The sequence below is a fragment of the Punica granatum genome, chromosome 1, assembly GCF_007655135.1.
Source record: "Punica granatum isolate Tunisia-2019 chromosome 1, ASM765513v2, whole genome shotgun sequence".
Taxonomy (NCBI): domain Eukaryota; kingdom Viridiplantae; phylum Streptophyta; class Magnoliopsida; order Myrtales; family Lythraceae; genus Punica; species Punica granatum.
This window is the reverse complement of record NC_045127.1, coordinates 53411226-53438348: the sequence shown is the minus strand read 5'-3', so window position 1 is coordinate 53438348 and position 27123 is coordinate 53411226. Positions and strand designations below refer to the sequence as shown.

The window sequence follows — 27123 nt, the reverse complement described above, 5'->3', positions numbered from 1 at the left end:
GATCCGAATGGCCCCACCAAATAAAATCGATAAAGGGCCATATCTGATGTTTTTACTAGAATGCATCTCGGCAAGCTTAATTATGCTTTTAGATCACTCTTCATTTTCCTTCACGGAGGGATTGCTTTTCATTCGTTAGCTTTCTTCTTTCAAAGATTTTCCCTCTGACTTTTTATAGTCATCCGCATGGGACATGCATGCATAATTTAGGTCAGGTATAGAAAAAGCTATTTCAGTGGGGGGAAAAAAAGAAAGCAAAGAAAAAGGAAGGAACCCTTAAAAAAAAATCAATTTCCTTCTCGTAGCCATATATAGGAACTTTCTATTCTAAAGTTCCCATTTCGTGCCATAGAAAAAATCATTTTGTCCTCGAAACTTAAAACACTCTCGTACATACATAAAACAACGTGAAAAAAAAGGGGAATAAGAAATAGAAATTAAAACAAGAAAATGCCCATAAAAATAATGAAAAAGAGAATATATTATGTACATTCATATGCGGTACTTCTATTTTAAGATATTTAGACCCCTTTTTTTCTAATATATTACTCCTCTATATAGTCCCATTCATACAAATATATTACACATATACTTTTGTCTTCTAATCATTAATTTAATTATCACTACCCATATATATATATATATATAATTATTTTTACAAGAACCAATTTTTGGTTGTTTGATGTAATTATAAATTATGTTATTTAATTTGGGAATATGTAGTTCTATATAAGGATTGGTGCCCCTACATGAGCCCTTAAGGGCACCCAAAAGCTCTTCTCCCAAAGGGCAGATTGTTTTTTGCGTAGATATATCTTCTTAATATTTTACCTTGCAATTATAAGTTATTAAACATTATTAATTATTTTTGGCCAAAAAAGGAAAGCGTTATTAATTCGGTGGAAGTACATTCATGTCGGGGCCGTGTGATCTGGAAATCTATTATACTATTGCATATTTAACCAATTCAAAGAAAGCCCTCATCTTGTACAGCTCTATAAAAGGCCAAATATATATTTATATATACCCGATCTTAATCAGAAGAATAATTGTGATTCCTTGCACGTAAAATATGGCTTGCAATTCTTGCGATGATGGAAAGGGAGGAACATGGTTCTGCCATAATTATGAATATAATATGTCAATTCAAGTACGCATTTATAGTACGGATCGGCATTCGGTAATTTGAATAGAGTGTGCACATCATAATTTTGATATCCTTTGGTAATCTTCTCACTTATAATTACAGATTTATCTTTATGTCTTTTCTTCACTTTTGTCTTTGCTAAATGTAACTCGCAATGCCGCAACACCTCTCGGTGATATTTCCTTTGGTCCAAAATTATCATATTTGTATATGTCTAACTAAAGCTAATTTGCTGAGACCCACAATACCCTGCAAGAATTTTTATTCTCGAATGATAATGAAGATTCTTTATATATTCAAAATAAAAATTAAATACAAAGAAAATGATATCAGAGAAGGGATCTCCATTTGTTTGATGGGGGCAGCAAATCCTTTCTTGGAATGAGAGTTTTGTGACCATATCATAAATATCTCGCTCTCAACGACTTTCTATTTACTTTACTATATTTCTCTTAACTTGGACCTCATGAATTATTTATTATCATCTTAAATATAATTCCTATTATTGTAATATCAGTTCCTTTGTATTAATAACATTAATTCCTCTGTATTGTATAAATTCTTATTCCCCGTGTGATTTGCGGGGAGCTAATTAATGAATCCAAGAAACATGGTTGGGGTGGTCAGTCATAGCGGGTAGTATAGCTAATTTATTACCTGCATGTTTGCTAATGGAAATTAAAATAAAGTCAAATTTCCTAATTTCTATTTTCGATTTTTTTTTCCTTTCAAAAACAAAGAAAACAAGGACAAACAAAAATGCAAGACTCATTAATTAGATATATATATATATATATAACGGGCTAAATTAATGTCGTCATATTTTTCGACCTAATTTAATTGTACAGGTACAATGTGTAAGTAGAGTATTTATGATTATCTATCAATATATATATTCATTTCCGAGACGAATTTAGATAAACATAGACGCAGTGTTCAATTTGAACCCTCGATCGATCTAGCCGATGATTGCCACTCTCACTAATAACACCGCTTTTAGAATGATTGATTATTCCAAGTCAGAGCTTGGAATTCAAGGACAAATCAAAGTGGAGCCTTTTGTGGCAAATTATTGTTCTTGTTTGCCAAAATCCCTACTAAGTGGAGTTAATGATCGATTAATTGATTAAATTAATGTGATCTGCAGGGGGAGCCGGGGCCCCTCTCCGGCCGATCCCACAAACTTCACCTTTTCAAGCATTTCTTGCTAGTAGTAGTAATTGAGGATCTTTTCAGAAAGTTTCCGACATTAGTAACTGGAATTAGGGTTTTGTTTTATTTAAGATATCATCAGTAATCAATTAATTATATATCTTTTTTAACTTCAATGCGGGCTCCCTAGCTAGCTATAGTCCTAATTTGTGCATCGTATATATATATATATATATATATATATATATAGGCAGGAAGCTCCTTGTGCAAAAAAGGTCTCAGCTTAATTAAATTTGATTAGTCGGCAATATTGTATAATCCTAACATTACCAATCGAAGCTTAATTAAAAACCTCTTATCAATTTCAGAAACACCGTCCTAGGCCTACTTTGATGTGTAAGGCTTCGTACATGGCCGAAATTTTGAAACTACTCCGAGAACTAGCTAGATCGAGTTGTCGATCGCTAGCCTCTACCTCTTTTTCTTTACGTTATCTCTTGAACTACACCCTAGGTTAGATTTCAACGGTACTGATATTATTATTACTTTTTGTATGTGGATGTTAAATTGTATGTAAATAGATCAAAAAATGTTCTATCGATATGTGTCAGCTGACTAACTTATTAGCATGATGGGAAAAGCTCAATCCGATCAATCAATAGGGAAATTAACAAAGCAATTTGCAACTTTCTTTTTAATTGGAGTTTGAATGTCAAAACATAATGTTACTTTGCGCAACTTGCAAGGCATATACCTTCCATGTGTGTTGCCATTCTAAACTATTAATTCATTCATTCATTGAATTGAAATAAAAAAGTTAATATCTCTTGGGATTATTAAACACGTATAAAATCAAAGAAGATCTTGGAAAAGTACTATCATATCTCTTTTAAAGTAATGGCCTTGGAGGATGTTCACTGTATCGGGGCTATATAAGGTTCTTAATTCTATTAATAATTTACTTAATTATAATAATACTGTTGATTATTATTGGTTCCACCTGCTAGGGTGAGAATTTAATTAATAAATCCCGATTTAGCATTCAACATGTCGACTTTGGACCTGCTTATTCAGTTTTTTTGGGAGAATATACATATCCAGCAAATATATATACTTATATATTTCAGCAGATTTTTCTTATTCGGTGGTTCGGAATGGTTTGAGGAGTATGAGTTCAGAAACCTAGTTAGTTATCAACCATACAATGATTAGGTGTCTAATCTTAGTATGCATTAGTTGCTTAATGGAAAAGTTCTAATTTCAGTTTGCCCCATATTTTTTGTGGGTTGTCTCAAAATAACCCTTGCAGTGTAGTTTGTGTTTTCTCACACACATGCATGTAGTCTGTGGAGTTGTGGCAATTAATTACCCATTAAATTTTTGGAGATAACCTGGCTGGCCGTGGTAGCTGCTCATGTGATTTCGAGGAGTGGTCGGATTTTAATTATAAAAAAATGTAAATTATGTTCTATTACTAGTGTTCTTATATATCAAACAAATAGTCGATCAGAATTTTACAAAATAATTAAGCTGGAAAATATTTTTTTCTTTAATAAACAGTGGATAAATTACTTATGCAAATTAGAATGGAACTAACAATGAATTAAAGATGTCAACCTCGTAAATAGGTTCTTTATAGGGCGGGAAAAGTACATAAGAATGGTTATTTTTTTTTGTCTATGTAGTACACATTGAGCCACGATATTGACATTTCGATTCCAGATTAATTATATATATTATTGCAAACGAAATTTCAGGGGCGCGTCAAGTCTTGATAGGCCAAAACATGCATTAACAATAATCTTATTTCCCTATCGAAATCAGAGGCAGATTTCATTGTCAAGATGTGGTTGGTCATACGTTTAATTTATTTGTTTATACCAATGTGTGTGTATATGTACTTGTCAAAATTGTCATTTTCGTTGACGTTGACCTAGTATTGCTGCATTAAAGTCAAACACTATAAATTTCATTTATTAAGGATCGTTCGATTGGTACAATCGCAGCCCAAAATTGTCATGAACTGATGTCCGAGCCACACCCTTGAGGATAAAAAAAATTCCGCATCCCAATCAATAGATACTGATTGGACGATAAATTCATAAAGAAAGTATATTACATCATATATTTAAAAGTCGGACAATATCTGAAATTTTTATCTATTTTCATACATAAATTTTAAGGAATACACATTACCAGTCAGAAATTTTCATCTATTTTTATCTATGCCAGTCAGACATGTCATAAGTCTGGTTTGGAGGATTTGGCCGAAAGGTTCGGGAACTGACATTATTGTGTTTCATATAGGCATCTCTATGCATGCCTGTATGCCTTAGATGGGACATATATAATTGAAAGATGCTAGCAGTATGCACGTATATATACACAGACATTGAAGCAATGCATGACGGAGAGAGCTAGGGAAAGGGGGGAGAACTCGGCAGATGAAGGGGTGGGGGACCGGTTGATATTGAAATTCAAAAGCCTTCAGACGAGGGGAAATAGGCCTTGCTAGGGACCAAAAAGCAAAAGCCAATGCACAACTCCATATGCAATTGTCGAATTTTGCCGTAAGAATATCAAGAGATTATCACTTTTGTAGGTGAATTCAATTCAGAACTTTATATGGCAGAAATTAAAGGTTTATTTGATTTTAAAGTGATTTTAAAATCACACTTTAACTTAATTTTACTCATAATAAAACAAAATAATTCATACAAAGTTAAAGGATGGATCCCCATTTATATCACTTTTTTTTTACAATAAAACAAAATAACTCATACAAAGTTAAATGGTGAGCACCATACGTAACCATTTATCATACTCTTTTTCAAAATCAAAATCTGATTTTAAAATTCTATTTTGAAATCAAACTCAGCATAAAAGATTGACGATTCTTTAATTTTTATTAGCAGTCAGATCTACCCATGCATCTTTGTTTTGTTTTGTAAATGAACATATATATGGCTGAAACCCAATTGTCCATCTCCTTTGTATAGCAACTGAGGCGATACGAAGTTAAGCGGTGAATGGCAATACATAAGTTAACAGCTAGGAGCATGACATTACCCTTGTCTGATTCAGGGGCGATGGACCTATAGATTTTCAGGGAGATATTTGAAGATTACTTCAATCTTTTTCCATGGATAGTAAATCCTAATATTCTTATAAATTTTCTTTTTGTTCCGATTGCATGATTTGTTAATTTGAGCTTCCACGTATGCAGATATATTATATCTTTGACATGCAACAGCTCCAAGCCAGAGTTTGTCCAAAAGGATTGAAGACTTCGGACAAAATCCAAAATGGCAACTTGCTTACCTATTTATCCAATAAGAAATAATATGTTAAGCACTGCCAACAAAATGAAAATGCTATGTATATATATCACATGACATTATAAGCGCATATATATATATATATACATACATACATATTATGAAATGAATAGATTATGTCTTAATTTGGGCAAGATCCCGAGATTGATTTCATGGTTCCAGTAGCTGCCAAGTGTCGACCAAACATTGGTGGGGTCAACTCATCATGAAATTTTCAAAGAGGAGCATGCAAGGTTCCCATGGAGGTGGACAGCTCCTGTTGAGAATCCGAGCTTTTGCAGTGTGGCAATGGCATTCCCTCTCCTCCTTATGAAAGAAGCAAGAGGGGGCTAATTAATGATAAGACCTCTCGTTATTTACTAATACATTCTCTATGTAATATGTACGCTAGTCTACTACTCGTACGATGCATGGGTTCTTGTTCTAGATATATTTATTCTTTTCAAATTTGTACTATAATAATTTTAAAATATGATTATTATGATTGAAACATTTGTTCTTTTATAAAATTGTTTTTTGATAGTTTTAATAAAAAAATTAAATCATATACATAATTTAAAATCATAAAATTAATGTAGCAAAAACCACATTATAGAAAAATTCTTTTAATTCTTTTACCAAGTGAATTTTCTAATGAACACGCAATAGTTTCATTTGAAAAACCAAAACTAAGCCAATTATCACCAAAAATATTTAATTAAATTTTATCTTAATAAGTAATAAACATACTAATAAAATTTTCTAAAATTAATCTCTTCCAGTCAATGTTTATATTACGATAATATTTATAGATATGGAGATTTTTATAAATTTAAAGTCTTACAAAAAATTATAATGAAAATTATAATCAATATTCATATAATCTTCCATTCCACATGTAAATTTGCGACTAGAATTACTAATGTTTAAATTTTTCTAAAATATCTATGTAAAAGATATGTATATAAATATATATACTTGGTGAATTATTAATAAGAGAAAAAATTACATGCAATATTTCCTTAAAATATTTTAGAGCATCAAATTCTATAATAAAATCTTATATTTATTTGGTGAATAAAAATTTTGAAATCTTTTTATTAAATCATTTCTTAGAGAATAAAATAAAAATTGATTAATTGTTTATAGAAATTAAAATTAATTTATTGCATAATGGATGCGCCAATTCTACTTTACATTTTGTATTATAAAAGTTGATATATATACACATATATATGTATAGAGAGAGAGAGATATGTGCATCTCGATTGGAACCCTATATAGTTTCTAATTGAGTTGAGTTCATATAGGAGGAAAATGCCTATGGTATAGCGTATACTAAAATCAAGTATCATTATTTCGCATGTTCGTGTCATTTTAAGTAAGTACCATCACTTTTAACCCCTTAGACATATTCTTTATCAGGCAATGTATCTTTCTTCATCAGATGCACACCGTGATTTATTTTGAATCTCTCTAGCTTATTACTTTCTTACGATCGATATCATAGCGACCTGGAGATATATACGTGGTGCGCTCTCATTCTTGAAAAGGGCCATAGAAGTTCTTGTTATTTGTTGAATATTGTACTCATTTTGAGAGGAAAAGAAAAAGTGACAACGTTTTAGATCGAAAGGAGGGTTGATTTTAGAGACAAACCGTGTTTGGGAGATGGATAATAAAAGGGAAAGGGTTAGGTCAACATGGCCTTTGCTCGCATGATCCGATTAGGTCAACAATTAAATCCCGCCCCCCAAGGAAGAGATATATATATATATATATATTTTTTTTTTTTCTTTTCCCACTTTGGAATTCTTCTTTCCGAAGATAGAAAGATAATTGCTAGGATCGAATCAAGATTAAAGAAAAAAAAATGTAAGACAAAGTAAAAGGAAGAAAGGAGGAGTCCGAAGAGAGAGTGATAAGATCAAAGACCAAATCTTAGGGGATTATTATCACAGCGGTTGGGTGGAGCCGAGAACAGCGGATCGGAGCCATCATGCGGGCGGCAGAGCGATGACGTGGCCCCAGGAGACCAGACCAGAGCAGACCGGCCCGGCCCGGCTCCCCCCCAACCACCTTTTCCGCAAAAGCTTACAATACGATTTGCGGGAGTGGGGGGAGATTGGGATTGTATGTGACAGGTTGTACACTGATATAAAATACGTGTCGCGGAATCTTTGCCAGTTTGATCCAAAACAACGGTGCCGGATAATCTGTTCGTGGTGGGCCCCTTTTGGAAATCTACCCCACCTCTTCTCTCTCCCTCTCTCTCTTTTTTTTTCTTCTTTACCCCCTTTTGTTTTCATGAATTCTTTCCCTTTTCTTTTTTCACCAATTTTGTGGCGTAAGCAATTTCTTTTTCAAGCAATGAGGTGGTTATGTGATGATTAACTGCATGGATCCTTCAAGAAATTTCTTTTTTTTTTTAAATGACAATGCCTTAAAAAAAAAGAGTATACTCAGTTGTGATCTAATTCACAATAAAATTGATTTGTATTTGATATAGTAAAATGACTTTTAGTTGCGCAAACTAGTATATCTGAGATTATTATGTACCGAGTTTGGTCATTGGACTCAGTTGGAAAATAATTGATACTCGAAGTAGTTGATACGGCCCACTTCACGTATAACTACTAATTGAGGATTAATAGCTTTATTTGTTACGATCAATACGAGTCTGCTTTGATCTTATCTAGACTTCAATATCCAACGAAAGCTTTAGAAGCGTAAACATGTTCGAGCAATGCAATGCAATGTCTGAGCGGGGTACGAGTATGGACTATTGTTCCAAATTTTGACATCAGTCGGGGGTGAAGTAATTTCTAAGTTCGAAAAAACAGCAGTTTCAAATTGAGATCATTATTTGTTGGATTAAATGAAAACCGGGCTCTTCTACAATCATCATCCTTGCTGATTTTCTTGAATATATGGTCAATTTCAAATCTAAATTATTTCTTAAAAACCAAAAAAAAAAAAAGGAAGACAATATTAAATTGTTGAAACAATGTAATGGGGACGTCGTGTCCGAGACATTGACGCGGTTATGAAAATTCAATTAAGAAAAGAGACTCTGACAAATCCATGAGATTTCGGTCATCAATCAAAGTGGCCCACCCAATATTCTTCCTCTTCTTGTTTGTGTGCCTTTTTTTTTTTTTTTTTCCCTTCCCCTTTTCAAATCCTCGCATGCTCACACATATCCTCCACATTTCCTGCCTTTCACATTTCTGTTGGGTAATTGCAAAAACAACAGGATCACTATGAAGAATCCTAACTGATCGAGATTTTGACGAGCAACAGAGCATTATTCTTTAATTTAAGAAATTTTTTGTGAGATTACGAAGATAAAATGAACCAAAATTTTCATTTTGGTTCATATATTATAAGGTATGTGATCTGAGGGTCATGATGACAAGAAAAGGATGTTAGATTTAGGAGTGGCTCGACAAGAGGAGTGCGAAAAGAACAAGACCAATAAAAAGGAATGAAAGAAACAGAAGGGAAAAAAAATAATCGGAACATTCTCCCATGACAAATTTCAACAGCCAATCTCGATGTTTTTAGTGACTTTTTTTTTCCCCCTCATTCTAGAGGATGCTTTGTCAATATTTTCAAAGTATGAATGAAGGAAATCTTCTAACGAGCAATCAATTGCAAATCGCTTCGGATTTCATCAATGGATCCTCGGGAGGTAAGATATCTAATGTGAGAGGAAGCATCCATTGATCTTGTGTCTAGATTTAATCATGCAAACTAATCAAAAGGAACAAAATTAGGATTGTAAGAGAGAGAGAGAGAGAGAGAGCTAGAACTAGGACATCGCTAGAATAGTGAAAAGTTTCATGTGTGAACGGTTCGATTTTAGTGAGATTTGCACAACATGCAACCTCTGTATTCTTGGGTCTCTTCCGACTAACCGATACATCGAAGCACATCTAATAGTTTCTTTTATTAATTCACTGTGGTTGATAAAAATTATTACATCCGAACCCCTTGATATTATCATCATATTAGAACCATAAATTGCACCTCTTAATTCCGTAAAAATAAATTATAAACTAAATATTATTACCAGCATTTCTAATAAATAAATAAATAAATATATATATAGCAAACACAATAGTTTTTTCCCCCTCTTAATCTTAATATTTCAGGTGATATGACAATTGGCCAATCAAACTGCCCTTAAAAAGGTTTTTGAATAATGGGCAACGAGGAGCAAAATCTCGAGCCATGGATTGGAATAGTAAGAAAGGGAGAGATCAACTCCATCCAAGCAAAGAAAAGACAACATCACAAAAGAGAAAAATGGCCTCCTCCTCCTTCCCCCCCACCCACCTGCCCAAAAGATTACGGTGAGAGCGCCACATCGATTTCTCTCTCACCAAAGAGGGAAAAAGACCAAAAGGACTGATGACGTCACCCGTATCTCTCCCAAGGATTTTCCTGGCCCCACTCTGCCCCACCTTAAAATATTTCCACACTCATAAACCATGAAAACTATTTCCATTCTTAAATTATAACAGCACCAATTACGATTCATAACTCATCCGATGTTACGATCTCGTGATGTTTATCTTGCGTTGTCGGGTCCGATTAACTCGATTCGAGGCGTAACGAATTCAATTTATCCTCTTCTCATATCACTCCACTTCTTAGCTTTTTTTTTTTTTTTGCCCTCTTATTATTAGTTTTTAATAATAATGTGAAAAATATGTAAGGGGGGACAGCCCCCACCTCCACATTTTTCTCGTAAAATATTCCACCACACCCCCTTCCCCTGCAGATTTTATTTCTTTAATATAATCATTTTTCATTTCTTTATTCATTCCCATGGGAGCTCCTCCTTCCTCCTCCTCCTCCTCCTGCTGCTGATGTTGTTCTCTTCCCCATTGTTTGCTTGCCCTGTAATTCAAAGATCCGCCTTCCGGTGAAAGTCGGAAGATTTGGGATAGGTGTAAGAAACGAGGGAAAAAAAATGAAAGCGATATCCGGTCGGATCTTTGCTCTGTTGTGTCTCAGATCTTGTTGGGTCTTTGTCTAATTAAAACTATTTCCCATACATATACCCTTCTCCCTCCTCACTCGTCATCCTATGCTATAGCCAAGTTGAGCTTCAGCCTTCCTCCTCCTCCCTCTCTCGAGTTCTGATCTTTCTGGGATCTCAGTTCATTGCGTTTCTTGAAATGGGCATGGCGGCGGCGGAGTCTCAGTTCCATGTCTTGGCCGTGGACGACAGCCTCATTGACAGGAAGCTCATCGAGAAGCTCCTCAAGACCTCCTCCTATCAAGGTACGGATTGCCTCCGGGCTCTAACGGAAGCTCTCCGTTGTCCCTGCAACCCCCCATTGCTCTGAAGTGTTGTTTCTGATTTGGTTTCTTCGCGGGATGAACTTTGCAGTCACGACAGTCGATTCCGGCAGCAAAGCCCTGGAATTCCTAGGATTCCGCGAGGAAGAAGAACAGAGCAGCAGCTCGGATTCCCCTTCTGTCTCCTCCAACAACCACCAGGTACAGTCTCATTGAGAGATATAGGATTGATCGGTTTTGCTTCTTTTATCCAACGTTGCCTTTCGTTGGATTTTAGATTTGTCCTTCTGGGGTCCTGAATTTCCCATGGAATCATCAGGAAGTCGAGGTGAACCTGATCATCACAGACTACTGTATGCCCGGAATGACCGGCTACGATTTGCTGAAGAAAATCAAGGTAAGTTTTTTTTTGTTTTTTTGTTTTTTCATCTTTTAATTTCACTTGTACCGTTGTGTCTCTTTCGTCTTCCATCTTTGGCTGTGCCCTCCCCAGTTTTGGATCCTTTTCCATTCCTGGAAAGTTCAGTTCAGTCCTTTGGAGGGAAAAGGAAAAGTGGCCTCTGCTTAGGTTGATAGGATAGAGCCTCCTTGCATCTCCCAAATTGACAGAGTCCTGAAAGTTTGTTCAGAAAGTGGGGTGCTGTTGGTCCTTTCTCCCCTTACTTTTCCATATTTGTCTTTGCCCACTTGCTTGGGAATATATCATTTACAATCTTGGAAGGAATATTTCCTTCCCACCTACCTTTTCTGGTAAAATGCCCGCCCGTTCAAATCAATCAAATTCCAGATACTATTTGTATCTTGTTTGTCATCCAATGACAGATTATATGAGATATGAATAGGATTCTCTGATTATTGCAGGAATCTTCGTCTCTGAGGAACATACCGGTGGTTATCATGTCGTCGGAAAACGTGCCTTCGAGAATCAGCAGGTAATAATAATAATAATAATAATAATTAAGGATAGAAAGACGAATGAGAATAACAGCTTATGGGCATTTGAGTTGAGATCGAATTCGCTGATTTTTGGGTTTTCGTTCTTTTTGGGCAAGGGCAGATGTTTGGAAGAAGGGGCAGAAGAGTTCTTCTTGAAGCCGGTGCAGCTGTCTGATCTGCATAGGCTTAGACACCATATGATGAGGACCAAGAAACAGGAGAAACAGGAGAACCAAGAAGAAGAGGGAGAATCAGAGAACAAAGCCGAGGTCCAACCGCAAAGTTCTCACCAGGCACAGCAGCAAAGTAACAACAGTAGCAGCAGCAGCAGCAGCAGCAATAAGAGGAAAGCCATGGATGAAGGGCTTTCACCTGACAGAACAAGACCCAGATACAGTAATGGAGTCACCACCGCAGTCTGAGGCCCGATGATGATTAATCTTTTGATTAGATTATTCTTTGCCCTTTATAGGAAAAAGAAATTGTGATTTTGCTTCAACTTCTGTTTTTTTCTTTTTTCTCCTTTTTTCCTCTCTTTCTTCCATAAGGCCTCGATGATCGCCGCCAGTTTATGTAGAAATTGGAAAATTAATTAGATCCCCGATGAGGGGTGTATGATCCTACTGAAAAGAATAGCTTTTCCATTCCAATTTTGGATTTTGCTGAATTTAGTCGATCAGGATCAGTATGAAAAGGGGAAGAAGGAGTTCAATGTATAGATGTCCTTCATCAATGTAAGGATGTTTTTACCGTCGAATTAAATCAAGTTGTAATCGTGTTGAGATATTAACTTAGCTTTGCCGGTGGCGGGATATTTCGGTTTCCCGCTGCCAATTAAACCGGGGTTTTTGCATATAGTGGCAAACATGAATCCATGCATCTCTATTAATTCACTTCGGTTCTGTTAGCCAAAATGCAAAGTGAAAGAACTGAGAAGCGAAGTCTGCAAAAGAACTTGCCTGGGGAGAAAAATACAAAGGCTCCGGCAGAAGAGAATTTGGGACAGTCACAGCCCAGTGGGCTGAGATGGGCCCAAATTTGGGCCTGCTGGGCTGAAATACGGGCTAAAAATTTAGGCCTCATGGGTTGAAAATGGGCTCAAAATTGGCATCTCTTGGCAAATCAATTAGAGGAATGTGCAACCGATTAACCGGTAGCGATACCAGCAATTAATAATTATGTACTTTCATTTTCTAAAAAATCCAAAGTACAATGTTTTGTTCTATTTTACTTTAGGTATTATCCGTCGAGATCCAGCAAAAGCATCGCCCGAGGCTGAAAGATGAATATTGAAGAGAACCGAAGTGAAACCTGAAAGAGATCTCGTGATCATTTATGTTTCTCGCATAGGAATGGATCGGATATCTTGTTCATGTTAGACTCCCTTTGAGCAAAACTAGGCGGAACCCTCGATATTTACTTTTAAAAACCCCGAGAAGGAAGATATCTAAAGCCGTGTTAATAAACAAAAGGTTATAATCAGTGAGCTAATTAACTATGTAGAAATTGATATAATATAGACAATTACATGACGAGATACGATATAATTAACAAACTGCACTTTGTGTAGGCATTACAGAGTTCAAAAACTCACTAGAAATACCTTGTAATCAAAATTAAATCAATATCAAAATGGAGATTCTAAATCTCATATAATTAATAAGTTAAGAATATCAAGGTGGCCTAAGGAGAAAAAGAAAAACGAGTAAATTGCCTAAAATGCCATCGAGAGATGAAAGTTGTCTCAACTGTACGTCGATCCATTTTTTACATTAAATTGAACCCTGACAGTTAAAAGTTATATCAGCGCAACCCTTCAGTCCAAGTTCTGTGAAATATCAGACGGAATCGTCGGGCGTGACTTTTTATATCGTTTCCTCCTTTAAGCATCTTAGGCCTTGTATGGTAATGACCCATACTTCTTATTATTTTTAAAATGTGCCCCACCCGGTTACTGTTCATCATCTTTCTCTTTTCCTCTCTCACCCGAGTTCTAATCATCGTCTTCCTCTTCATGATCTTCTTCGAGTCAAATTTTGCCAGGAGACCGAAGGAAAAGGGGATTGTGCAGCTAAAAAGGATGTTCTCTTTGAGTTCGGTAGAGTTAGGCTTTGCAAGAAGGTGCGAACATTTACGCAGTCCCTTAGAATGTGTTCCACTGTTTCCAGGGACGGAGCCAATGTATTGGCAGAGGGGGCAATTGCCTTCATGAACTTTGAATTTTTAAAAATTTTGCCCCAAAAGTATGTTTATTTATGAGTTTTTTGTAATATAAAATTAGTATTTTGCCTCCTTGAAAAAAATAATTTTATGTACTATTTATATCGAGTAACATTTTTAGTCCCCTGGATGAAAATCCTAGCTCCGCCCTTGACTGTTTCACGGCTCGTGGAACAAGCAGGGCACGGAGGTGAGATAGGAAGGCCACAGTGAGCTAGCAGGGAACAGTCGTGGCTAACCTATCCTTGGCACATAGCCAGATGAAGTATTGTACACGGGCAGTGTTTGACAGCTCTAAATCCAATTCCAGTCATTCGTAGGCAACCCAGCATCATTGAGAAGATAATATATGCCGACATTGAGGAATATTGCCCATTATATGAGTGGCCCCATATGACTTTTGTCTGGCACATCACTTCTGTGACCAATGGGGGAGCCCATGGATGGATTGCACGATTTTCAGGTGGAAGATCAAAAGGGAGGGAACTGAGGTCCCAGTCCTTGCAAGGTGAGAAAACAGAGCTAACTAGCCTACTATCTGCGAGAATAGGGATTGGTCCTTCGATAATGTTTCTGAGAGGGCAGATGCCAACCCATTGATTTGTCCGAAAGGATGCAGAGGTTCCACTACTGATAGCCCATTTAGGTCCTTTTTCCCCACGCGTATGAATTGTTGAAACCCTTCCAAAGACGAGCTGAGCGCTGTGTGGTATATTATTTGTGTCGGGAGGAGACAAATCAGATGAAATGGCTCTAGAGACAAGACTAACAAGGAGTACCTTGTTTCGGAGGTCCAATTTGCTTATGCCCATGTTTTTGGGCTTGGTGACTTCATCCCAAGCTACAAGATGCTGCTTTCTTTAAGTTGGGGTGGATCTATAGAGGAAATCTCGGTTAATTATGTCCAGGATGGAAGTAATAGAGCTGGGAAGGAGAGAACATTGCATGTAATAGGAGGGGATGACGGCACAAGTGGATTCTATGAGAACTGCTCGCCCCGCCATTGATAGTAGGTTTGATTTCCATCCTGCAAGCTTGGCTTGGACATTCTCTACTACAAAGGAGAATATCCTTCTGCAAAATCCCCTTTCCTTCAGTCTATCAGCAAAGTTCGATTTGGAGAAGATCGTGGAGTCGTGGAGAGTACCCGGATGTGGACATTTTAAAAAATAATAAAAAGTCTTGGTCATTACAAAATAAGGCCTAAGATGCTTAAAGAAAAAAATAATATAAAAAGTCACGTAAGACGATTCTGTCTGATATTTCACGAAACCTGGACGGAAGGGCTGCGTTGATGTAACTTTCAACTGTTAGCGTTCAGTTTGATATTATAAAAAATGAGTCGAGATGCCGAGATGCAGTTAAGACAACTTTAATCTTTTGAATGTATATTTGGCAATTTACTCAAAGAAAAACCATAACCATAGCCAATGAAATGTCAGGAGAAGTGGGGGTGAGGGCTCAGCTAGGAGTTAGCTTAGGCTAAAGATTTGAGGCTCTTTTTGACCTAAAATTGACCAAAACCAAATGGACAAATGACAATGAGAGGATTAGAAGAAGACTAAAGACAGTCCTAATCAACGAGTCCACCTGAACTCACCGCCTCGCTCACCGCAATGCGGGGCCCACTTGCTCCGTTAGCATCCCACGTGGCACGATTCCACTCTCCAATTTGCCCAATTTTTATTTTGATGGATTAAGTAAATAAATAATGGAAAAAAAAAGAGAATGGAAGAACGAACAAGTTGATCCCACCCAAAATCGATCAAATCGCACCCAAACCCCTTCTCCCTTCCCAGATTCTCTGAAAAATCCATACGGGTAAATCCTACCGATTCGAGCTCAATCTCTTCTCGCGTCTCGTTCTGGCAATCATCTCGTCATCTCTTATTGCGATTCTCAGCTCGAATTCCCGCAAACTATCCGTTTGATGTGCTTGGCTGCGGTATGATACGTGCTGGTATTAATTTTTTGTTCTTCGGTTGATTTTTGGTTGATTCGAGGTTTGCTTAGGGTGACCCCGCGCTTTGTCTGTACGATCATGCGCAATTCATTTGTTTTTTATCAAACCCTAGCTCATATGGTGAGCTCGTCGAGAGATGGAAGACCGAAAAAGAGGAAAAAAAAAAGTTTTGCATATTTCTAAGGACTAGGCTTGCTTCTGGTTTAGGGGTTGCGGGAATTTGGATTTTTATTTTTTCGCATATGAGTTTGGTTGAATTTTTATTGTTGAGATGAACATGGTTTGGTTTATGGATCTTTGGCACCGATGGATCTATTTTGAGCGTTGATAATCATCTGTAGATATCAGCTGATGTTTCGAACTAAGTTTCTTATAAAGTAACGGTGGTGTCAACTTTGGTGTGTTTGGCGGTTTGGTAATCATTGATATTCAGAAAATAAACATGCTTTCCTCAGCCCCTGTTGGCAAGTAGCTCAGTTATGTGCATATGTTTAGTATTCTTGTAACGGTCTAATCTTGTTTTTGAGGATGTAATATACTGAGACCATTTGTGTCAAGAGAAAAAGGAAAACTTTAAATTTGTAGTTTGATGTTCTGCAAGTCCGAAATGGAGCTTTTACCTGGAAAGTGAAATTTATTTCCGCTGTTTTTAGGAAACTGATTCTTTGACGTCATTTGCTGAATTATTGCAACTTAACAAGGATATTGAATGGAAGGATGTGATTTATGAAAATTGACTTATTGTTATTCTTAACTTTTACAGTGTTGGTAATTTGGACTTCTTGTGCTTCCGTGTTGCACTGATCAAAACATCTTTCCTATTTTTGTGATTAAGAGTGATGTAACTTAGTGAATGATGCTTCTAGCCATAATTATCTGATTGTTGGTAGTAATTTATCTTCTGATTTTGGGAGATTCATTTCCTTCATTTGCTTCCAGATTATCCATGTTCGAAGCTTTGCCCAACGGAGTAGCTGAAAAGAGTGATATTTATCTCCCCTGGCAGTCCCTTGATTATTTTGTGTAGCATTAAGAGACCTCATCTTTTTGTCATTGCACAGTGGGTAAAATCTAAATGATGTCTAGTGGAACAGTCAGAAGGGTTTCTCGTCAGGATATTCAACTGGTGAGATGCCGATAAATTTCTTGTTTGTTATGCTTTTCTGTAATATCATAGGAGCTCTTTATCTTCAGCAATGTCCTTGTAGCAAATTTTCTGTATGATCCATATTTATCGACATTGGCTATTTCAATTATTTCAGGTGCAAAATCTTATAGAAAGATGTCTTCAACTGTACATGAATCAAAAAGAAGTTGTGGAGACTTTACTGGTGCAGGCAAAAATAGAACCCGGTTTCACGGAACTTGGTAAGTTATTTTTTGTTATGAGTCAATTTTCCTGCCTTAATGGTTGGAAACATAATTATTTAGCTCCGAGCAAAATCCACCTCTGATTGAGATAAACAAGAAACGTATGTTGTCTTTACCAAGTTGTGCCAATCTGACAGTCCTTTTTGGTTGACACATCGATTCGGATTCTTTCAGTTTGGCAGAAGCTTGAGGAGGAGAACCAGGAATTTTTCAAGGCGTATTACTTGAGGTTGATGGTGAAGCACCAGATAATTGAATTTAACAAGTTGCTGGAGCAACAGGTACAGTTGATGCACCAGATGTATCCGACGGGAGTTGCTCCTCTATCCACTACCAATGGAAGTCATATTCCACAGTGTAAGATCTCATCAATATGTGTTAATCTAATGCATCTAAATTTTCAAAAATATAATGACATCAAACTCCGTAAACACTCAAATTTGCATAATTGCGATATTCAATCTTTTGCTTCATTAAACAGTACACCAGAATTCAGCATGTTATGCCTCTGAGCATCCTGGCCCAGCACTGAAGCCAGAAAAGATCCAGCATCCAGCAGGCTCCACTTTGTCTAATGCATACACAAATGGTGGGTCATCCTTGCACGCAAGTATGCCTTCTGCTATGGATATGGCTGCTCATGCTAATAGGATTGATGCTCCACCAAATATGATATCCAGCCAAAGCTCAAACATGGTTCTTATGCAAGGAGTCAATGGGGGAATAATCAAAACAGAAACTGGCTATTCTGGAGCTTCTCCTTACATGTTTGGTGCTGAGACTAATGTCCTGGAAGCACGGTCAACCATTGGAGATGCCACTGTTGCATCTTTCAGCAGTGTGGAGTCTACCTCACAGCCCCTGAATGAGCCACTCTTGGATGCAGACGCTTCGTCATTCGGGTTTCTGGGACAGATTCCTCGAAATTTCAGTCTGTCGGATCTCACTGCTGATTTCTCTCAAAGTTCTGGTTTGTGATTCCTTCTAGGACTTGGACCTTTTCTTCTGCACTGTTACCTCTTTGCATTTTGCTAGTATTCTGTTTGATATTTTTTATTTTTTTTTGGGGCAACATTAATGCATTTACCTTAGATTTTGTTCTTTCCTCATCTTTGGAACCCCTCGTGGCAATTATTGAAAGAACTACAAGATAAAATCCGATGACTTCTCTTGATGGCTCTAGTGAGTCTGATGTGATGCTCTACATGTCCCAACTAAAAATTTGGTAAAACTTTTTGAGTTATAATATTTTCAGATATACTAGAGAGCTATCCAAGATCCCCTTTCTTGGCAACAGATGCAGACCATTTCCTTGATGCTCGTGAAAGAGGAGAGCAAGGTAAGAGGATTGCATATAGGCACTGTTCTGGTCAGGTTGCATTATTTCAATATGTATTGGCGTTAATCCTGAAGGATATTATTTTGGTGATGTAACAGGAGAAAACAGAAGGTTAGACCCCATATCTGAAGGTTTGAACTATGAAGATTTTGGCAGTGAATAGACATTGATTTTAGTGGTAAGTAGTGGTGCATTCTGCTTCTTGATGTATACATTGCAACTGTTGCTTCTCGGGCACTGGATGGTATCTTCTGTTCTTTGCTCTCTAAATGCAGGTGCATCTTTAACCTCTAGGACTGCAGAGCGTGTATATAGCACTTAGAAGTGGATATTTCTCAGATTACTCACTGAAGATATTGATTGGTTTGTGGAAGATAAACTAACATAAGAGCGGCAGTGATGCAGAGGGACACTGGGAACTGTGTTTTTTGAGAAGCAGAAAGAGAACTAGAATGGTCTCCTAAAGTTTATATGATCAGAATAGTGTTTCACAGCCAAGGGATTTGTTCCATGGACGTGAATCCCGAGCATTTGTTTGATACTGCTGAATTTGGTGTGGTGTTGATAGCTGTATTGGAAGGAATAAGTTGGGAACTTGTGTTCATATTGCTTGTGGAATGCCTTTGAAGAAAGGTTTCAATGACTGGCTTGCTTGCTTTCACTCTCGTTTCTGGTGGTCTTTGTGCATGGGACGTTGGAGCTCACCTTTATAGGGGCTCCAAATTACCTATTTTGTTTATAACATTGTGCAAATATCCGGATCTCGAAATCATCTGGCATGCGCGTCTGAACCATTTCCTGGTGAAACTGCACAGTTTGCTAAACCAAAATTATTAAAGATAAAATACATTACGCAATGCAAAATTCTCACTAAAAGGAGACAAATCACTGTCTACAACAATCAGAAGTGCAAGACGAGCTCTGAACTGGGAATGTGAGAGTGGCGATCCAAAACATGGACAAGAGAGATAAGTCCTCGGACAGCAACTATAATGGCCCTGTATTGAGGGCATTGTCCAAGTCAGAAATCAGATCATCAACATCCTCAATCCCAACGGAAATTCGAATGAGGTCTTCTGTTAAGCCTCTAGCCTCGCGGACTGCAGCCGGTATGCTCGCATGGGACATGAAGCAGGGCATGCTTATGAGAGACTTCACACTCCCTGCGGATAGAGAAATCAAAATTACACCATGAAAGGCAATGAGAGGTTTATTCTAATTTAGTTATAGTACCACAGTATATCTCATGAGCTCTTACCAAAGCTAACGGTTATGCTGAAGTACTTGGTAGTCTCAACGATATGCTTTGAGAGCGGCACTGATCCTGTAATGAAGCTCAGTACGGATCCTGCACCCTTAGCCTGCAGACACAAACCTCATTACTTTCTTTTCAGAGAAGTTAAATAACAAGCATCTTTCAGTTTCTATAACTAGAAGAAGAGTGTAGGAACCTGAGAATAGTGTAACGACCGGCCAGGATGATTGGGAAGACCGGCATAGTTTACTTTTTTCACTCGCGCATGGGAAGATAGAAATTCAGCTATCTTCTGTGCATTCTCCTGCAAGAAAGAGAGGGAGCACCGATTTTAAGACGGGAGGCCGAACATATAAGTGGGTAAACACACACACATATATATATTATATTAAAAAAAAAGAATAATATGAAAACGAAATATGACCTGCTGCTTTTCAATGCGCAATGCCATGGTCTTGATACCTCGTAGGCAGATCCAACAGTCGAACGGGGCCAAACCAGAGCCTTCTGCATTTTGCAGGAAGTATATTTGTTTGGCCAAGCTGGAGGTTTATCGGAAAACAGAGAAGTCATGACAACGTGAAGATATTCAGTAGTCAAATTAAGCTGAATGATAATGTTCTGCACTTCTTGGGAAGCAAGATCATTTCAATGAAAAGATGAAATACAAGGACGGGTATAGGCACTGCTAGCATGAGATAATGACCACCACGTTAAAGTGGATTCACAGAAGAATGCCATTACTTGGAAACCAATGTACTTAATACATCCCTCTTCCAGAAGTAATGTTATCAGAGCATAAAGGTTTGGGTTTCACATTATCTAAGTAGGCCGAACGATTCATACCTCTCCCCTTTCACTGCAAGCACACCAGCCATGACATCACTATGCCCAGATATGAATTTAGTAGCAGAATGCATGACAATATCTGCAAGTATGCCAACAAGACAGAGTGAAATAGCATAATTGCAGCTTAATTGAATTTCAACTACATCAAAAGTAATATTCTTGGCACCTGCTCCAAGTTGCAGAGGCTGTGATAAGACGGGCGACATTATACTATTATCCACCAAAAGAAGTGCACCCTGGGCGTGAGCAATTTCTGCAATTTTCTGGAGGTAAGTATTTGTCATTAGAGACTGTGGATATAACCATTAGAAAGAAGTAATGGCCCGTTTGGCAAAACAAACTTATCATTGAATGGAATGGTAAAATACTAATAAATTATAAAGTCATAAAATCACATATTCTTCCATTCCAGGATACCATAAAGGTAATAAGTAAGAGCAAGATTGGTTACACGAATATCAGAAACTTGTATTCTTGGGTTGGTTGGGCTTTCTATCCACACAAGTTTGGTCTTGGGACCAACAGCAGAAGCAACCTCATCTAGGTCACTTGTATTTACCCGTCTGCAACACCATGAATGTGATCAGCATGTAGTTCAATGGCCAAAAGGTAACAAAGAGGAAAAAAAAGGAAACTAAATACTAACTTGACCACTATGCTAGTTTTAGGAGTTACTTGTGACAATAATCGATCAGAGCCACCATAGATATCATCTCCGGCAATGATCTCTTCACCTGAAACAATGTCATAACTATTACTACAAAAAGTATTGAGCTGGCTAAACTTAAGTGAGTTTGCCCAACGAGTTGTTTGAAGCAAAGCACCTGCTCCAAGAAGATGGGTGACAGCAGCTAAAGCAGCCATCCCACTTGTGAAGCAAAATGCACGATCTGCTTTGTCAAGCTTTGATAGAAGGCTGGGAGTAATTTCAAAAATCAGTGTCAACATATAAAGAAATAAAACCCAGAAAATGAAAAGAACGAAGTGGGTCGCACCAAAGCTACAATAAATTTAAAAAAAATGAGGAGAGAGAGACGAGTAACCACAACATTGAGAGAACTGCTATGCATTACATAAGAAGATAAGCAAAATCACACCTTTCAAGGGCATCCCTAGTGGGGTTTCCACTTCTGGTGTAATCGTATGGACCATTTTCTGTTGCTGAAGGCTAAAACATAAATCACCATGAACATATTAGGAAGTCTGAGTTAAAATAAGAAGCCAAGTAAGACCAACCTTTACTAATGCCAAAACTGCAACCATATTGTGCTTATTATAGTCCTAAAGCGCAATCAATGGATGGATATCTCAACACATGTACCTGCTTGAATGTAGCTGTCTGGTAAAGTGGCGTACTGATAGCACCATAAGGATCATACTTACTCTCAAAATTCATCAGTAACGTCGATATGCTCGGCTCCTTCACATCAACATCTGCAACAACTACATGTAAGCTAACCAATGAACAGGAGCTCAAAAACAAGCGGGGCACAGAAACATAAAGACTGACCATTTACAGCTACACCTTCCACCAAAGCAGAGGTGCTCACATCCATCTCTCTGTCCTTCGAACAGTGAGGTACGAGTTTTTTAGACAACATCAATCTCTTTCCCACCAAATTCACTTCCTTCTTGAACTGGAAACTCGAAGGGGATTTGGCGGACCCAAAGTCCTGCAGAAGCACCCAATAGAAGAAGAATCAACATCGAGTAACACCATTCGACCAAGCACCAAAACCTTAACCAGATTCTGCGAGCAGCGGAAGAAGACCAACGGACAACCGGGCGGCAGCAGCTACTAACCAGGAATTGGCGAGCTAACAAAACTGAAAGGGGAAAAATGAAAATCACAGCTTGCTAAGAGAACTCGGTCTGGAGCTCGGAAGAAGAGAAGGGTTCTGAATAGAGCCATAGTAGCATCGAGCTGTGCTCACTCGAGAAGCTAATCGTAATAATTTTTCTGAAACTCCATGGCGGCACCAAACAAGGAGGATGTCTGAAACACGGAGGGAAGCGGCCAAGAATTAGACTTACACGGTCGTCGAGATCAGTGGAGACGGGGCCGACGAGAGAACGGAGAGAGACAGAGGAGAGTGCGGCCATTTTTCAGAGGAACGGGGAGGAAGGCTTGGGACGGTGAGGCAATTCAGAGCGCTTGCTGGGAGGGAGAGCATCTCTCATGAGAAAGAAATAGTGGGTTTATGGTGCACCGGGCGCATAGAACCAAACCTTCCTTGTCGCTCCAGGCTTGACTCGTTGAGTTTGACTCATTGACTCATCCTGAAATTGAATGAACCTGACCAATTTTTTCCCCCCCTTCTCTTTGATTAGAACACAATTTATCTCTAGTTCATTTTTTATCTCTAAGTCATAAAATCGCATTACATTCCATTCCAGGAGTTATAAGAAAGAGCAAGATTGGTTACACGAATATCAGAAATTTGTATTCTCGGGTTGGTGGGGCTTTTTATCCACACAAGTTTGGTCTTGGGACCAACAGCAGAAGCAATCTCGTCTAGGTCGGATGAATTTACCCGCCTGCAACACGTTGAACATGATCAGCATGTACTTCGATGGCCAAACACTAAGGAGAAGGAAGGAAACGAAATATTAACTTCACCACTATGCCATTTTTAGGGGTTACTTTTGACAATAACCGATCAGAGCCACCATACATATCATCTCCTGCAACGATCTCTTCACCTGAAACAATGTCATAACCGTTAATACAGAAAGTATTGAGCTGGCTAAGCCTAAGTGAGTTTGCCCAACGAGGTTGTATGAAGCAAAGTACCTGCGCCAACAAGATGGGTGACAGTAGCTAAAGCAGCCATCCCACTTGTGAAGCAAAATGCATGATCTGCTTTGTCGAGCTTTGCTAGGACTCTTGGGATTATATTTCAAAAATCAGCGCCAACATATAAAGAAAATAAAACCCAGAAAATGAAAAGAATGAAGTGTATGACAATCCAACAACAATCAATCGAAAAGGGGGGAGAGAGAGACGAGTAGGGTCGAAATTGAGAGGACCGTAAGCATTATATATGTATGAAGACGAGCAAAATCATACCTTTCAAGAGCATCCCTGGTGGGATTCCCACCTCTGTTGTAATCGTACGGACCGGATTCTGTTGCTGAAGACTAAGACATAAATCACCAAGAACATATTAGGAAGTCTTGAGTTTAAATTAAGAAGCCAAGGAAGATCAACCTTTACTATTGCCAAAATTTATGCTTATTATAGTCCTAAGGTGCAATCCATGGAGAGATATTTCAACATATGCACCTGCTTGAATGTAGCAAGTCTGATAAAGTGGCGTACTCGTAGAACCATAAGGATCAAACTTGTTTTCATAATTCAGCAGTAACGTCGATATGCTCGGCTCTTTTACATCAATATCTGCAACAACTACATGTAAGCTAACCAATAAGCGTAAGCTCCAATACTACAACATATAAAGCGGGATGCGGAAATATAAGACCGACCATTTGCACATTCAGCTACATTGTCCACCAAAGCAGAAGTGGTCACATCCATCCCTCAGTCCCTCGAACAGTTTGGTACGAGCTTCTTAAACGACACCGATCTCTTTCCCACCAAGTTCACTTCCTTCTTGAACTGGAAACTCGAAGGGGGGCTTGGCAGACCCAAAGACCTGCAGAAGCACCCAATAGAATCAGAATCAACATCCAGATTCCAGGAACACCATTCGACCAAGCACCGAAAACTTATCCAGATTCTGCGAGCAGCGGAAGAACAACGGACAAAAAAAATCACAGCTTGCTAAGAGAACTTGGTCTAGAGCTCGGAAGAAAAAAAGGGTTCTGAATAGAGCTATGCTCACTCAAGAAGGTAATCATGATAATTTTCTGAAACTGCATGGCAGCACCGAGCATGGAAGATTTCTGAAACATGGAGTGAAGCACTTACATGGTCGTCGAGCTCATTGGAGACGGGGCTGACGAGGGAACGGAGAGAGACAGAGGAGAGTGCGGCCATTTCAGAGGAATGAGGAGGAAGGTTGGGGACGGTGAAGCAGCAACGGCAATGGAGTCGCGGGAGAGCATTTTTATACAAGAAAAGCTTGGGGGTAACGGTACCAATGAGGGGTTGCTTGGTTGGTAAAGAATCCTGTTATGGGCTGTTTGAATCCTGGAATAAATAGTTTATTACCCAAAAAAAAATAAATCCTGGAATAGTTAAAACATTCTCAGGAAGATCCTATTTTTTTATGGACCCACGGAAGGAAAATCCTATTTAACCCTAATTTTCTGTTTCTTATCTCTTAAATCCTAATTATGTATTTTCTTAGGAGATAGTTTGAATCTTAGTTAGTTAATCTATTTTTACCTATTTTCACGTCCCTGGATAAAAAGTTTTAATCCTAATTATAGGCCGTTTGAATTGTGGAAAAAAGCTTTAACTTTTCCATGAAAATCTATTGTTCCACCTATTTTTACAGATTAGATTCAGAGACATATGGTATTCTTAGAATAACATTGCAATCCACGTGTTAACTCACATAAATAAATTTAAAATTATACTATTACTCAATTCTCCCATTAATTCACTACACTTACCAAACACAAAAATCTCAAATCTCTTTCTATATTCCCGAGAAAATGATTCCATAGTTAAAATTTTCTCGCAATCTTAAATTCCTCTTTTTTTCTCAATACTCTATCCCTTATTTGTTATTGAGTCCGCTTACAAGAGTAGTACTCGTCAATAACTATTTGTTAATGAATCCGCTTGTGGTGATAGTGCTAGTTTCACGGGGCGCAACGGAAGCGAAAAAGGAACAGAAATTCAAAAAATTTCCTACCCGTGAAATTAATTCCAAGACCTACTAGAAGAATAAGAGTAAATAAAAGCGTACCTGGAATATTTAAAATTGTCGACCGAGCGTCCCACGCGTGACGCCTCTACCGGTATCCACACCGACTTTGTCGACGAGTTTTCGAGATCGGCGGTGCTAGCGACCAACACTCGAAAGAAACACTGATGCGACACCCGAAATTTTCAGACTAATGGACCTAATTTGAATTGAACAATTCAACTCAAATATTATTATATATATGCTCACATATATACATATAAAGCATACACACACTATATATCTATAACCCATTCCTGTTGGCTTTTTATAAGCAATTTGGGAAATGCTTCCCTTTGAATTGCCGATGTGGGATGAGGGGAATTAATGTCCCCAAGTGACATGTGTCCATACACATGTCAATCCAAATAAAAGCCATGTGTCACCATATTAATCGTGTATCAATTTGGTCCATTTAATCTAATAAATCGAGTCTAATTAATCGACAAATTTAATCTCATTAAATATCCGATTAATCAATCGCACAATAAATCATCTAATCTCTATTAGACGATTTTATTGTTTCAAAATATCTCGTCGATTTAGTCGTCGTGTGTGACCCTGTAGGTTCCCAATTACGTTGATAGTAATATCGAAATCTCTATTTCAATATTACAAACAGTGAGCGGCATCTAGCAATGCATCACTGTTACTCAAGTAATCGAAAAGTCAATTTCGCGACGAACCTCGTGACCTATATTACCGTGTAATATAATCCATTGTCCTCTATATCTCTATTGAGCCCAATGCATGGTCGATGACATCCTTGTATGGCTCATATCTCTCTTTCTTGGTTTACCGGGTAAGTCTATCAGAACAAATGAGCTCGATATCGTTATATCGACTCATTTGGGTATGCATACACTTTTAGACTTAACCACCAAGTGGCCGTGAGATATCGCTCCCGTTCGTAGGAGGGACAAATCCTATCTTGGTCACTCACATTCTTTCCATGCTTTGTGGCATACCCAATAACTATCTTTATAACCAGCCTGTTACGGTGGCGTTTGACAGTATCAAAATATACGACATTACATGTAGGAATCCATGGTGACCTCAAGTCAAAGGACTATTACACTATAGTCACTTTGAGATATGCTAATGACAGTCACGTAACAACCCATGTAGCAATCTCAGGGCGGATCAGTCTAATACACATTACTCTTAATGTATACATGTGGTGTGATTTGATATCTCCATATCCATGACCTGTGAGACTGGTCATCAATTAACACCCACAAGTCTAACCGTATTATCGTTGTCCTAATTAACGATAATACTTTGACTATGGACATTTAGGAATAATGTTCGGTAATTATATGATCTCACAATCAAGTCACACTTGATGCCTATTGAACATACTATTCCAAGGACATTATTGTGT

The 27123-nt window shown here is 37.9% G+C and overlaps 4 protein-coding genes across 9 annotated transcripts; 2 read left to right on the top strand and 2 right to left on the bottom strand.

The window, feature by feature from the left end:
* Positions 1 to 10315: 10315 nt before the first annotated feature.
* LOC116188953 (two-component response regulator ORR9) lies at positions 10316 to 12655 on the top strand. Of its 2 annotated transcripts, none has more exons than XM_031518521.1 (5): positions 10316 to 10911; positions 11021 to 11130; positions 11249 to 11326; positions 11791 to 11861; positions 11987 to 12287. In XM_031518521.1, exons 1-5 carry the CDS (start codon positions 10806 to 10808, stop codon positions 12285 to 12287), a joined length of 666 nt encoding a protein of 221 aa, XP_031374381.1. In that variant the 5' UTR covers positions 10316 to 10805. The 2 variants fall into 2 exon arrangements, with proteins under 2 accessions (XP_031374381.1, XP_031374303.1); XM_031518443.1 differs by having other exon boundaries at positions 10340 to 10911; positions 11207 to 11326; positions 11987 to 12655.
* A 3128-nt stretch (positions 12656 to 15783) lies between these two features.
* Positions 15784 to 19423, top strand: LOC116213293. Of its 3 annotated transcripts, none has more exons than XM_031548173.1 (8): positions 15784 to 16030; positions 16988 to 17174; positions 17311 to 17416; positions 17594 to 17776; positions 17901 to 18389; positions 18675 to 18758; positions 18857 to 18936; positions 19034 to 19423. In XM_031548173.1, the coding sequence occupies exons 2-7, from the start codon at positions 17124 to 17126 to the stop codon at positions 18919 to 18921; spliced, it is 978 nt and encodes a 325-aa protein (XP_031404033.1). In that variant the 5' UTR covers positions 15784 to 16030; positions 16988 to 17123; the 3' UTR covers positions 18922 to 18936; positions 19034 to 19423. The 3 variants fall into 3 exon arrangements, with proteins under 3 accessions (XP_031404033.1, XP_031404041.1, XP_031404049.1); XM_031548181.1 differs by having other exon boundaries at positions 15800 to 16045; XM_031548189.1 differs by having other exon boundaries at positions 15804 to 15906.
* Positions 19424 to 19573: 150 nt separating this feature from the next.
* On the bottom strand, positions 19574 to 23075 carry LOC116213279 (cystathionine beta-lyase, chloroplastic-like). 2 transcript variants are annotated; one of them, XM_031548163.1, is made up of 14 exons: positions 22897 to 23036; positions 22666 to 22688; positions 22373 to 22535; positions 22184 to 22296; positions 21960 to 22030; positions 21687 to 21778; positions 21509 to 21596; positions 21314 to 21425; positions 21029 to 21125; positions 20860 to 20941; positions 20438 to 20555; positions 20210 to 20317; positions 20017 to 20119; positions 19574 to 19921 (listed from the first exon to the last, which is right to left on the bottom strand). In XM_031548163.1, the coding sequence occupies exons 3-14, from the start codon at positions 22461 to 22463 to the stop codon at positions 19746 to 19748; spliced, it is 1251 nt and encodes a 416-aa protein (XP_031404023.1). In that variant the 5' UTR covers positions 22464 to 22535; positions 22666 to 22688; positions 22897 to 23036; the 3' UTR covers positions 19574 to 19745. The 2 variants fall into 2 exon arrangements, with proteins under 2 accessions (XP_031404023.1, XP_031404014.1); XM_031548154.1 differs by lacking the exon at positions 22666 to 22688 and having other exon boundaries at positions 22897 to 23075.
* A 213-nt stretch (positions 23076 to 23288) lies between these two features.
* Positions 23289 to 25331, bottom strand: LOC116213313 (cystathionine beta-lyase, chloroplastic-like). Of its 2 annotated transcripts, none has more exons than XM_031548197.1 (7): positions 24794 to 25331; positions 24349 to 24518; positions 24149 to 24271; positions 23933 to 24003; positions 23657 to 23748; positions 23483 to 23565; positions 23289 to 23400 (listed from the first exon to the last, which is right to left on the bottom strand). In XM_031548197.1, exons 3-7 carry the CDS (start codon positions 24215 to 24217, stop codon positions 23296 to 23298), a joined length of 420 nt encoding a protein of 139 aa, XP_031404057.1. In that variant the 5' UTR covers positions 24218 to 24271; positions 24349 to 24518; positions 24794 to 25331; the 3' UTR covers positions 23289 to 23295. The 2 variants fall into 2 exon arrangements, with proteins under 2 accessions (XP_031404057.1, XP_031404061.1); XM_031548201.1 differs by having other exon boundaries at positions 24149 to 24262.
* Positions 25332 to 27123: the final 1792 nt, after the last annotated feature.